Source organism: Macaca nemestrina, chromosome 14 (genome assembly GCF_043159975.1).
Source record: "Macaca nemestrina isolate mMacNem1 chromosome 14, mMacNem.hap1, whole genome shotgun sequence".
In the NCBI taxonomy this organism is placed as follows: domain Eukaryota; kingdom Metazoa; phylum Chordata; class Mammalia; order Primates; family Cercopithecidae; genus Macaca; species Macaca nemestrina.
In genome coordinates, this window is record NC_092138.1 from 92,856,215 (window position 1) to 92,870,636 (window position 14,422).

General features: G+C 40.9%; 1 protein-coding gene across 2 annotated transcripts in view; it reads right to left on the reverse strand.

Moving 5' to 3' along the window:
- The window catches only part of LOC105487164 (tubulin tyrosine ligase like 11), a 273,149-nt gene that overhangs the window by 205,731 nt on the left and 52,996 nt on the right, over positions 1-14,422 (reverse strand). Inside the window, exons 2-3 of one of the 2 annotated variants that reach the window (XM_011750504.3) lie at positions 12,109-12,205; positions 4,649-4,782 (exon numbers count right to left, since the gene is read on the reverse strand). In XM_011750504.3, coding sequence (XP_011748806.2) covers positions 4,649-4,782; positions 12,109-12,205 — 231 coding nt within the window. The remainder of the gene's footprint in view (positions 1-4,648; positions 4,783-12,108; positions 12,206-14,422) is intronic. The other variant, XM_071078272.1, reaches the window with a different exon arrangement.

A 14,422-nucleotide genomic window follows, 5' to 3' on the forward strand; every position in this document is an offset into this window, starting at 1 on the left:
CAGGAAACTCTCAATCGTGGCAGAAGGCAAAGGGAAAGCAGGCAAGTCTTAGGTGGCTGGAGCAGGAGCAAGAGAGAGAGGAGGGAGGTGCTACACACTGTTAAACAACCAGATGTCATGAGAACTCTATCACTATGCAACACCAAGGGGGGAAATCTGTCCCCATGTTCCAATCACCTCCCACCAGGCCCCACCTCCAACACTGGGGAATTACAATTCAACATGAGATTTGGGTGGGGACACAGATCCAAACTATATCACCAGTGTTCTTCAAAAGAGTCAAGGTCACAAAAGACGAAGACTAGGGAACTGTTACAGCCTAGAGAAGACTGGGGAGAAATGACAACTAAATACAATGAGGGATCATGGAGTGAATCCTATACCAGAAAAAGGACATTAGCAGGACAACAGGCAAAATGCAAATTAAGAGTGTAGGTTATTTCATACTATATCAATGTTAATTTCCCAGTTTCAGTCACTGTGTAAGATGTTGACATTAGAGGAAGTTAGATGAAGAATTTGGGGTCTCTCTCTGTCCTATTTTTGCAACTTTTTTGTTAAGTTTTAAATTATTTCAAAGCAGTTTAAAAACTGAAGGCAAAATAAAGACATTTTCAGACAAATGAAAGCTGAGGGAATTTGTCACCAGCAGACCTGCACTGCAAGAAATGTGTTGAAGCGAATTACTGAGGCCAAAGGAAAATAATACCAAATGAAATCCCAGATCCATTCAAAAGAATGAAGAATGCGGGAAATAGTAAATACATGAGTGAGTATAAAAGACAAATGTACCCATTTTTTAGTTTCTTTATAGGATAATTGACTTTTCAGAGCAAAAATAATAACAATGTATTGTGTGGTTGATAACACTGTTAGAAGTAAAACAGATGACGATAGCACAAAGGATGAGAGCGGGAATGGAACTATACTGCTGTAAGGTGCTAATATTTTACTTGAAGTATGTAATACTCAAAGGCTAATGTGGTAAGTTAAAGATGCATTGTAAACCCTAGATACCAGGGCTAGGATGAAAACCAAAAAGATTTTGAAAAGATGTATAGCTAAGAAGCCTAAAAAAGAGATAAAATAAAATACTAAAAATATTCAATTAATCCAAGAATAAATAGAAAAGAAATAGTAAGACGATAGACTTGAATCCAACAGTTAGCATTACATATTAAGATTAACTGGACTAAACACACAAATCAAAAGGCAGAGACTGTCAAACTGAATAAAAGACCACACCAATTTCATGCTGTCAACAAGAAGCACTCTTTAAAAATGCAGATAGGTTAAAAGTAAAATAATGGTAAAAGATATACCATGCAAATACTAAGCCAAAGAAAACTAGAGGTGCTAAATTAATATCAAACAAAATAGACTTCAGGACAAGTTACTGATAAAGGAGTCAAATCATCAAGCTAATAACAGAGCTTCAAAATGCATGAAGAAAACACTGACAGAACTAAAAGGAGAAGCAGACAATCCAAAATTAAAGCTGGAAATTTCAACACTAACTTAGTAACTGATAGAACAAGTAAGTAGTAAAGCAGTAAAAAAGATGTGAATACCACCAATAGCAACTTGACCTAACTGACACTTATAAGATGCTACATCAACAACCTCAGAATACGTATTATTTCCAAGTGCCATGAAACACTCATCAAGATGGACAATATATAAGCCATAAGAAAACTCTCAATAAATTTAAAGAGACTGAGATAATACAGAATATACTCTCTGCTGTCAACAAAATTAAATTAGAAATCAATACAAAAAAATACTTGGAAAGTTCCCAAATGACTTAAAAAGTAAACAACACATTTCTACATAACCCATGGGCAGAGGAGAAATCCCAAGAGAAATTAGAGAATATTTTCAACTGAATTATAATGAAAATGTAATATACAAAAATTCCTGAGATGTATCCATAGCAGTGCCTAGAAGGAAATTTGCTTTAAGATTTAAAAATCAGTGATCTTAGATTTGTAGCACGGCACATTACTCATGTTTGTGGTGCTGCAGGTGTCAACAAACCTACTGCACTGCCAGTTGTATAAAAGTGCAGTATAATACAATTATACACAGTACATAATACTTGATAATAAACTACTATGTTGCTGGCTTCTGTATTTACTATAGTATACTTTTTATTGTTATTTTAGAGCGTACTCCTTCTACTTCTAAAAAAAAAAAAAGTTGACTGTAGGATAGCCTCAGGCAGGTTCTTCAGGAGGTATTTCAGAAGAAAGCACTGTTATCATAGGAGATGACAGCCCCATGCATGTTACTGACCCTTGAAGACCTTCCAGTGGGATAAGATGTGGTGGTGGAAGAGTGATACTGATGGTCCTGACCCTGTGTAGGCCTAGGCAAATGTATGTGTTTGTGTCTTGGTTTTTTAACAAAAAATTTAAAAAGTAAAAATAATTTTAAAAGTTAAACATAGAAAAATGCTTATGGAATAAGAATAAAAAGAAAAATCTTTTTGTATAACTGTACAGTGTGTTTGTGTTTTAAGCTAAGTGTTATTACAAAACAGTCTAAAAGGTTTTTAAAAATGAAAAAGCTTAGAAAGTAAAAAGTTACAGTAAGCTAAGGCTAATTTCTTATCAAAGAAAATTTTTAAAAAATAGATTTAGTGTAGCCTAAGTGTACAGTGTTTCTGAAGTCTACAGTAGTATAATGTCCTAGGCCTTCACATTCCCTTACCATCCACTCACAGACTCACACAGAGTAACTTCTAGTCCTGTAAGCTCCATTCATGGGAAGTGTACTACATAGGTGTACCATTTTTTAACTTTTATACAGTATTTTCCCCTTTCTATGTTTAGATACAAAAAAGACTTACCAGTATTAAGTACAGTACCATGCTATACAGGTTTGTATCCTAGGAGCAATAGGCTATACTGGAGAGCCTGGATGTGTAAGAGCCTACACCGTCTAGGTTTGTGTAAGTGCACTCTATGGTGTTGGCACAACGATGAAATCACCCAATGACACTTTTCTCAGAATGTGTGCCCATCAAGTGACTCATGACTGTAGTTGGATGCAGAGCTGTAAAGATGGGAAGGAAAGGTATTCCACATAGCAACAACAGCATGAGCAGAGCCACAGAAGAGAGAGATTGGGGGGTAATTATGAGGAACAGCTGAGAGTTATCTTTTAAAATTAACTTTATTGAAGCATAGTTTGCATACAATAAAATGCACCCATTTACGTTAATAGTTCCATGAATTTTAAGCAATGTATATAAACCCACGCGACCACCATCTCACAGAAAACGTCCTTTAAAAATTATCACTTCGAGCTGTTTTTGTGTTTAGTAAAGTATAATTTTATTACAAGTTTTATAATTCAATATTAAAACCAAAACAATACAGAGGCAATAAAATAGACTATAGAAAGCATATGCCTTTGAAATAGCTCTGGGTTTTAAAACCTACTTCTCAAGCAAGTTGCTAAATTTTTCAAAGCCTCAGTTTCCTCATCCATAAAATGGGGATAATAATAAAACCACCCTCACAAGATTGCTGTGAAGATTAAAAGAAATAATGTGGGCTGGGTGTGGTGGCTCATGCCTGTAATCCCAGCACTTTGGGAGGTGAAGGCGGGTGGATCACTTGAGGTCAGGAGTTCAAGACCAGCCTGGCCAATGTGGCGAAACACCATCTCTACTAAAAATACAAAAAAAAAAAAAAAAAAAAAAAAAAGTAGGCAGTGCGGTGACACACGCCTGTAGTCCCAGCTACTCAGAAGGCTGAGGCAGGAGAATGGCTTGAACCAGGAGGCAGAGGCTGCAGTAAGCCAAGATCGCACCACTGCACTCTGGCAACAGAGCAACACTCCATCTCAAAAACACAAAAATAAAAATAAAAATAAGTAAAATATGTTAAACTTCTAGCACAAAGCCTGGAACATAGCAGGACCTGTAAATGGTGTTAGCCTTATCACAATTAGACAAGCATTGGTTGTATAGTTACCCCAGAGTTATGGGCCAGACTGTGAAATTTGCACACAAAGGCTTTCAAAGGATCCTAAATGAAACTGCCAAAAGGCTAACAAAAATGGCAGGTCTAAGTTCCACTTCCCTACTGATTCCACTTCACAATCAGTGGTGAGGGCTCCACGGTATTACATGTTCAAACGTAGTGCTTCGAGATGGAATGGGTCACTTGACAATTGATTCTGGAACAAGTTTAAAGCAAAACACTTAAAAGGTTCCCCATGAGTTTGTCAGGCCTGCTCCCTGGCCTTTAAACAGAGCCTGACCTCCCACATCTCAGGCCACAGGAAGCTGGGGAGGCCACGGCTCTAGGATTCCCCCAGTGGCCCCATTCTACTTGGGGGCCCAACTGCCTGCTCTGGCTCCAGCTCCCTGGCTCTCCAGCATCCTGACTCCATGATCCAGCTCTGATATCTGTCTCCTTGTGTCAAGACCAGTTTCTTCAGTTTACCTACCTGTCACCCTACTCGTTCAACTCTGCAAGCTGTTTTGATAGCTGCCAACACCTACTGTGTACTGTTAAGACGCTCCCTTAGTCTCGGCTTCCTGGGACCCCCTGCCCCAGCTCCCAGCACACAGGACCCAGGACACAGTTGCAACCATAATATAATTCAGGGGTCATGGGGACGGAGTGCCATCTACCTGAGCAACAAAGAGCTGGAACTCGTCAGGCAGAATCCATGAGCGAGGGTAGAAGTTGTACTCCTCAGGAAAGAGATTCTGCATGGTTCTCACTGCTCTGCTCAGAGTAATTTTACGCACCATCTCCGTCATGCCTGGGGAGAAGAGACGCTGTGAGGTTTTAACAACAGTGGGCTACTAGCTATAAAACAGCCATTATTTGGGACTTTTAAAACCACCCAGCCGACATATTCTCTTTTTCAGGCAGGATTTTTAGAAAAGGTCTGAGTTGTTCCCCACAGCGGTGACTCATGGTTTGGAAAGAACTACTGAGTTAATGAAAAACCTGAGGTAATGGATGGGTGTTCTTTTCTCTTTATAAAAATGAAGCATCAGTTTGAAGGAATGAGTTTTTACCTAGTTTATTCTTTGTCACCCCCTTAGGTAATGAATAGGGAACCATTTATATCTTGCACTTAAAATTTAATACCTTCTTTAATCTGGGGCCACCCTACATGCTTCTGGGATTCCTTCCATCTTGCACCCTAGAGAATATTATCTAGTGGACTCTGGTTATATTATGAGAGGCTTAATTAAGTTTCTTTCTTTTACTGTTTCATGAGTATTAAAGGCATGAAATAGGAAAACACACATCTTTCAGCATAAAATCTGTCTCCTTGAATGAAGGACAGGAAATAAAAAGAATACCATGATTTATACTTTAAGGGAAAAAATGCAATCTGTAGGAGTTCCTCAGTTATAAGGACTAACACTGACATTGATCCTATCTCATTAATTTGCCCAGAGGGAATTAAAATGTCTCACTGTTATAAAACATGAAAAGAATGGTGGATTTTTTTTTCGTGTAACATCACTAGTAACTTTGACAAGAGAAGAAACTGAGTACTATATAGTGTAGCAAATTTTAAACAAATAGGTAAAAATTATTATCAATTTTAACATGTTTTGTTCTTTTTTCTTTTCTTTTTTTCTTTTTCTTTCTTTCTTTTTTTTTTTTTGAAACACAGTCTTGCTCTAATGCCCAGGCTGGAGTGCAGTGGCATGATCTCAGCTCATTGCAACCCCTGCCTCCCAGGTTCAAGTGATCCTCCCACTTCAGCCTCCCGAGTAGCTGGGACTACAGGTGTGTGCCACCATGCCTGGCTAATTTTTGTATTGCTTTTGTTTTTGTAGAGACAGGGTCTCATTATTGCCCAGTCTAGTCTTGAACTTCTAGGCTCAAGCCATCCACCTGCCTTGGCCTCCCAAAGCCCTGGAATTACAGGCGTAAGCCACTATGCCCGGCATCATCCTTATTTCTTTTTCTTTTTCTTTTTAGGCAGAGTTTCGCTCTTGTTGCCTAGGCTGGAGTGCAATGGCACGATCTCAGCTCACTGCAACCTCTGCCTCGTGGGTTCAAGCAATTCTCCTGCCTCAGCCTCCTGAGTAGCTGGGATTACAGGTGCATGCCACCACACCCAGCAAATTTTTGTATTTTTAGTAGAGAAGGGATTTCACCATGTTGGTCAGGTTGGTCTCAAACTCCTGACCTCAGGTGATCCACCTGCCTCAGCCTCCCAAAGTGCTGGGATTACATATGTGCCCACCACACCCAGCTATCATGTTTATTTCTTAAGACAAATATCACTGCCAAAAATGAAGGCTAAAAATGTCCTTTACCCTGAAAGAGACCAAACAGTTCCATTACTGACACTAGAAATGTGCTTAGCAAAACTATTTTTAATAGAAAATACGAAGTTCCATGTCAGCTTGGCATGCCCAAATTATCACACATTCCAAATGGGCAATCAGAATGAATGAGGTTCCTCTAAATTCCCACGTTCAGAAAGTAAAGGGTAAACATCTGTGAAGGAAAGTTTTAAGAACCACCTTCTTGCTTCCGTCAGCATATTAAAAAGTGCAATAAATCTAAAGGTCCCAGCTTCAAGATGTCAGTGTCCAGGTCTTAGTTGTTGTTTAGAAGGATATAGGGAAGGATTAAGTAAGAAATAAAGGAGCTTAAAAAGCACTAATAAACTGTTCTCTAACATGAACTGTTCAATAGTCAAGAAAACTCACTGAGGACACTGTTCTGAGCTTCCCAAGAAGGGAGTCTGGAAAATCACAGCTATTTCCTTTTATTCCCCCACAGAATTAGAATCATTGCATTATAAACACAAGAGCTGACCACAAGGTAAACAAAGCAAAACTTCAACTTTTTTGGAATCCTTTTGCTTGAGGTTGACTAACATTTTAGTTACCGTATTGCAATGAAAGCCTTCATAACTAACTGTAATACAGCACCTTACTCCACGTAGAGGATGCCTCCTGACCAAATATTGTTGTGGTATTTTCTGCATTTTAAAGTCGTTGTGCCGAGGGAAGGTTCTCCCTCCAAAATCCCTCAGCAGGTCAGAAGGGCTCACACAACCCAGAGGGCTGTGAGTACATGAGGGCAGTCTGGGTGCTCCAGAAAAGTTTTGTGAAAATGTATGTCCTGCAAATTCAGTCAATATTCATTTAATATCAGCAATGGCTCCTTCTGTAATGTGCATCATCAGGCCCCACACCAGCTAATAAGTGTTTCCAAGTTTACTTTTGTGTCTCCAGGCAGTTTTCTACTGAAAATGGCCAACTTAAGAAGCACCCCTGGAAGCCAGGCACTTCCTGCCTGCAGGCGGGAGGCAGCTCACTCTGACCCTGCCTGAATGCCTGTCTCCAGGAGGCACTGGTGTAGACCTCTCTCATTCCACTTAGCACCAAACCTTTGCTCCTCCATATCTAAGCTGTGCTACTATCCAGTGCCACCAGGCAGTTTCTGGCCCCTCACTAGAACCCACATGGAAGCTGCTGGCATCTCCACCTCTGGAGGTGGCTCAGAGACAGGTGTGGGAGTGGCATCTTCTCTCATTATGACCCTGACAAGCACAGCAGGGCTTCTAGCTGATCCAGGACACACGTTCCCAGAGAAAATCTGTGAGAAGGGAGGTCATGGCCAGCTCTGCTGACTTCAGGCCCTACTGGCTCCAGGCCCTGTCCCGTTTCCCTAAGTAGCTGCAGCACCTGACCCCTTGTCACCTGTGTCCCCTCCCTGGGCTCTAGGACCAATTCCGATCTGAGATAGAAGCTCTAGGTCTAACCCCCAGCTCCCTTCTGCTAAAAGTCTGACCTAGACTTTGTATTCCAATCAGATAAGAAGAATTTTACCCATTTTTCCGGTGCTCTATTGCTTGTCTCCAAATGTTGGTGACCTTATCTTTTGCTCCTGGAGCCTGAGCGGCTGCCTTAGCAATGCACAGAGTTGAGGCCTTTTCTTTGTTCTCTCCAGTGCCCCTCCTCTCTCCAGCCTCTCCTCTGTTCCCCTCAAGCCCACTCCGCAAGGGCTGGAATCCTCCTGTCGGTGACTTTAGCCCAGTGTCTGGGGTCCTGCTACCTAATAACAGCTCCTTTTGAGGTTGACTGTCCACCTAGGTTTCTCAATAAGGTCTCTCCCTAGATGTCCCTATGACGGCAGTTCCCCTATCAATTGGGAAAACTTCTTAATTCAGGTGGGAGTTTCTGACACCAAGGGCTTACCTCCTGCCCCTCCTTCTGAGGCAGGCCTGGGTGCTTCCATCTGCTATGCTGGAGTCTCAAGTCCTGGTGGGTCTCATCCCATTCAAGTTAACTGAGAGCATAACAGTTCAATCTCAGGTCTGCCCAGGCAGCCCTACTTTACCCAGTTAACATAAAACAAAACAAATCAAAACTGAGCTATACTTGGAGCACTATTCAATCAAAATATTATTTATAACAATAATTCTTGGCAAAAACACATCAGAACCACCAAACAACAAATAAATACTTTCAGATCCATCCTATTCTATTCCCATTGCCCCTGATTCATTCATCTCTTGGGTGGATGTTGTAGCAGACTCTTAGCTACATCTCTGTTTCTTCTGTCAGCCATCTCACCCATTTCTAATGTGTCCCTCTGGCTGATCTTGCTAACATGCAAGCTGACCCGTGTCACTGTCTGGCTTAAAAATTCCTCAGTGGCTCCCCATGACTTTCAGGCTCTAACAATGCTATACTCGGGTTCCTGCTCATCACCCCTCCCCTACCCCGCTCACCTGATGCCCTCTAACCATGGTGGGCCACTTGCCCTTTGCTGAATGAGCAATATGCTCAAGGCATTCTGTCTTTGCACCAACTCTGCTCCCTTGTTTGGCATGGGGATCGGGCCCATCCATCCTGGAGGCTCAGTTTCCATGCCAGTCCTCTTCTCCAGGATCTCTCACCCTGCTGCTCCGTGGGCAAATCTGGGTTAGGTTGCCTGCCCCTGCTCCAGACCTCCACAGCATTCCAGCTTCCTCCAGCATAGCCCTTAGGCTGCATTTTTCTTCTCTCTTTACATGCCTTTCTCTGTGTCTTTGTAGCTCCAGAGCCCAGACCAATGCTTGATAGATGGCTGTCCCCACATGTTCCTCACTGAAGCTCCCTCCCTCTCCAGCAGAAAGCCCCCTTCTCAGGAGGGCTCTCAGGTACCACCTGCCATGTGATGCCATACATCTCAGACCCTGAAGCTCGGCAAAAGACCTGCTCAGAAGCTGAGAATGGACAGTTTTGGACTTTCTTAGAGCTAAATCTGATATGTCTAATCTGATATGTCTGATTTAGATACGTCTAAAGAAAGTAGACATATCTAATAATCTACTTTCTTTAGATGTATCTAAATCAGATTATTTTCATAGAAAGTCTTAATTCATCAGCCAAAATATAATAATGTATTTTGAACCAGGAAATTACCCATAGAAAAGTGACTAAAATCTAATGTGCTGACACAAACAAAATTAATCACTTCCATGTGTATATATCTGTTCTCAGTTGACCCAGCACATACAGTGTTTATACTTGCCTGGGATATCCACTAGAACTTACCCTAAGTAACATACAATGCATAGAAAGTGCATTTTAGAGTTATGGGATATATGAGAGACAGAAGATAAGCTTGGACACAAACTGGTATCAGAGGACAGACTGTTCTGGAATCACCCCTCTGCTGAGGAGTACTACCTTTCACAGGGCAGAGGGTGTGGCAGCACTGTTCCTCTGCCTAGAGGTTCAAGAGCCTGCTTTGTCATTAGAACTAATTAATTTCTGTTAGTAAAGTGGAAAAGTCTATGTTCCAATCACTGACATGTGGAATACAGGATGGGGCAAACTTGCTTGTTTGGAATGAGTATCATTCTAGCACCTTTAATGAAACTAATCCTTGGGGGGTACTTCATTCTATATTTCTAATTTGTATTCTGAATGTAGATCTATAGCTACTTCTTTCCTACTCTCAGCCACTAGGTGAGGCATGAGCAAATGGGGAAAATGTAAATGAAGCCTCATTTGATGATTCATGTCTTAGGAACTCAGTCCTCATTTAAAGCGTTTTCTCTTCCAAACTGTATTCCTCCAACATCCTAATAAGTCCTTTAAGTGGCATCACAAGGCATCCTTTTCTGAGCAGCAAGACGCAAAAAATAATAGCTATCCCATTAAACTGTTGGGCAAGAACTCTGGCTGCAACAATCATTCTTGTTCTGTAACAAAACCCTTTCTCCTTCTCTAAGGATAAATTTGACCTTGGGTTAACTTTCTATCTCGGTTCCCCTAGAAAACAATGAAGGCAGAATGTTAGCTGAATTACTAGGCACAAAGCATATGGTTAAAATGATCCCTGACTTGGTAAATTGCATAAATATCTAGTAGAAAGCCATAGCTCCAAGCTTTTCTGAGTGCGACGATTCTTATAACTTAATTATGACCCTTGCTGGGACCTTAGAAGCCATACTACGGAGCAGTTCTAAGAGATTCTGGCTTCTCTGGGGCATCTAAGCCAAGAAAGACTCATATCCACCAATGTGGATCTAGTCCTTTTGCACCTGAGCTTTCACTTGAGGAGCCAGAGACTAGTCCCTGGAACTCCTGCAAACACTCCACTGAAGAGAAATGCTTGACACTGACTGGCCAGCAAGCTGTGTTTCCTGCCCTGTATCCTTCTAAGTGAATCTGAGCCAAGTGTGGTCTGTGATAGTGAACTTGTAAGACTGCATGCTTAGGTGAAAACTCCTAGTGGATGTGGCATAACTACCACCCAGTGTATTACGTACGGCTATTGTGTTTTCTGCAATGCATTTTCTTAAAGACGTGGGGTAGAATGTCAAGGAAAGAGTAAACTGATTCTCCCTTTAAAATAGGTAAAACTGATAAAATACTAAGAGAAAACACCTTATATTTAGGCTACTACACTAGGACTGCAACCATGCAAAAAGGATGAGTAAACATGCTTCAGGTTTGGGAGGAAATATAGAAATATTCACATCGCTGTTTTGTTAAATGAGACATGGGATTCAGGGTGATGTTCTTTTTAGAAATTATTTATTATGACATTATAATATAGTCTGTGAAATATATTAACATTTTAAAAAATAAGTGGAAGGCCCTTTAACTGCATCATACCCAGCTTAATCCAGTGCTCCTTCTCCCTAAGCTGTCCTACCATCTTAAATATCCTCTTCATTCAGCCATCAAAAATAACAAAGAGACCCGGTAGAGTGGCTCACGCTTGTAATCCCAGCACTTTGGGAGGCTGAGGCAGGTGGATCACTTCAGGTCAGGAGTTTGAGACCAGCCTGGCCAACGTGACATAGCAAAACCCTGTCTCTACTAAAAATACAAAATTAGCCGGGTGTGGTGGTGCAGGCCTATAATCCCAGCTACTCAGGAGGCTGAGGCAGGAGAATTGCTTGAACCTGGGAGGCTGCAGTGAGCCAAGATCATGCCACTGCTCTCCAGCCTGGGCGATAGAGCGAGACTCCATCTCAAAAAAGTGGTAGAGATTAAAATGCAAAATCAAAAAAGTTGTATTGGGAGGTTGGTAGTGGAGTGAGGGAGGATATCTTAGTTCTGGCTATGACGCTTTTCTAGCACTAAGATTTCTCCTTGTAGGATAAGTCTTGCTGAGATAATGTCATTAGGCAAAAGGCAGAGGCTGGCTGCAGCCTGTAGTACTTAGTATGGAGACTGGTATATTTGGTTTTAAAAATGATACCTCCAAATATCATACTTAAAGAAAAGGGAAGCTGATACCCCATTTCTATGACATATGCCTAGAATTTTGGTACTTTTGTTTCCTGCAAGAGTGAAATGTTCTATTTTTTTTTTCATTTTCAGAATATATTCCTCTCATTAGAACCCCACATTATATGTATAACCCAAAAAGTGAAACCATGTTCTTCCACCAGTGGAATTAGACCAAGAAAGCCTGCCTTTGAACCTTTAAAAGTCTGTCTCCAATCCTTAAATCCTTAATAGCTAGTGAACACAGCAACTCTCAATTAAGGGTCCCCAAGTTTGATCTCAAAAATAACTGTCATATTTTTGTAGAAAAGTGTACCTGAGATTTGGCCCTAGAAACATTTTTAAATGTCAACAACAACAGCAAATACCTGGAAACTTGTTCACTTGACCGGAGAATATGTCATTGTCGTGAAATGAAACTCCGTGCCAGTAGATATCACAAGGCAAGCGCCGGCCAAATGGGAACTAGAAGAGAAAAAATGTGACTCACAATAAGAATAAGAAGAGCAGTGACCACACCGAGTATCTGTTACGTACAAATTCCCGGCACCCTGGTGCACTTACCATGGTTTAATCCTTCTAATACGCATATGAGGTAAGTGATATTCTTTCCCATTTTACAGATGAGGAAACAGATTCAGACAGGTTTAAAAACTTGTTCCAAGTGGTAGAGCTCTGATTACATGTGGCAGATACTACACTCCTGGCTTTGCAGGCACCATTTCACATTAATCCTTATAACTACCCTATAAAGGATTACTCCCATTTTGCTGATTCAAAACTTGGGGCTGACAGAGGTAATTTAACATGCCCAAGGGCCACACAGAGCTGGTAAGGGGAGGAACCAGGATTTGAGTCTGGGTCTATCCAAATTCCAAGCCCATACGTCCCTTCCTCTGAAAATTACAACCCTCAACCGAGCCCAAAAGAATAAGCTTTCAGAGTCCCTCTTCCCCACCCCCCCCCCCACACACACACTCTCTCTCTCTCTCTCTCTCTCTCCATGAAGGTGAGATGAATGCCAATGCCTAAAACAGTTCCTGAAACTCGTAAAGACTTCCTGAATTAATAAATGAACAAATCAGGAGTGGTCATCTGACTCAAGATGAGACAACCAGATTCTCTCTTCTAGGAACCTGGAAATCAGAGATGCCAGGCAGCCTCTGCTGGCCCTTGAACGGGCAGGGATAAAAAGCCAGGGCAGGGCAGCTGTGTTTGGCTATGTGCACAGGAGTAGAGACAGCCAGTCTGCTGAGAGACAAGAAAGGAGCAGGTGTGGGAGGGAAGGCAGAGATGAGACCACATAATCCTAGAAACACAGACTGAGTGGCCTCAGACCCACATGAGCCTATAAGACAGCCTTGTATCCTGAGAATACCTTTTTGGTCTTCTAAAATCCTGTTTGGCACAAGCTATAGAGTTTCAATTATTTGCAGCCAGAAAATCTCTCACTGAGACAAAAGTGCCTGTTCTTTCCACTACATCCTGCTGCTTCTCAAAGTTATCAACAAGCTCTGCATTTAATGAACCTATTTTTTAAATCTGTAACTCAGATTACCTTGTTAAAGGAGAAAAGGGAGGCCATGTTAGTTCATATTCAGAATTTGCTTGTTAAAAGTGCACGCGAATAGGAATGCTAACACATTAAATAAAAATCTTTTGATTTTCCCATTCTAGGACTACAGGTAATCAGAATTTTTACCTACTTCAAGTTGGGGAGCCAAGGTCCGATGGAAGAACATAGCCTTACTAATGAAATGGTAGTGACTCAATGCTTTCCATCCATTCCACATTGAAATGAAGCCAGACTCAAGTCACTTAAATCAGTCACATTCTTTCAAAGCTGTGCACAGTGAGGCATATGTTGTACACTCTACTCATATTAACAACTTCCATCTATAATTTATAGCATTTTGATCATTTTCTTTTTATGCAATAGGCTGTAAGTTATTAATTCAGTACTCACAAAGAGATACAACATATGTTATTTTCTTCTAGTTGTTAAGTGCTAATATAGAGAAGGAGAAAATAACCAGAATTAAGCAGGCTACCCAAGCAAAGGGTAAAGTGGCTTTGGTGCCCACAATGAGGAACTAACACCTTGTCAGCGGGCAACCCAATGACTCTTATTTCCTTTTGCATCACTCTTCAATCCTTACCACCCTCATAAACACCAAATAGATCCTCCATTTAGAGGCATCTTTAGCTCATTCAGTTTTGACAAACCACCATTTTTAAAAACGTGTCCATTCACTCAGGAATTATTATATGTTAGATTATGTGCTAGAAATATGGGGGACATAATTTTAAATAAGTACCAGGATTTCATAATCCTACCTCTTTTTAAGCTCCTTTAAAAACTGTCCGCTTACACAGCTAACACCATACTCAATGGTAAAATACTAAAAGCTTTAAAGTTTTTCCTCCATGATCAGGAATAAGACAAAGATGCCCACTTCTATTTAACATCAACATAGTATTATAAATTCTAGCCAGAATAGGCAAGAGAAAGAAATAAAAGGTATCCACATTAGAAAACAAAAAGCAAAATTATCTGTATGTTGATGACATGATCCCATATGTAGAAAACTCTAATGATTCCACAGAAAAATATTAAAAGTAATAAACAAATTCAGCAAAGTTGCAGGATACAAAATCAACACATAAAAATCAACTGTGTCT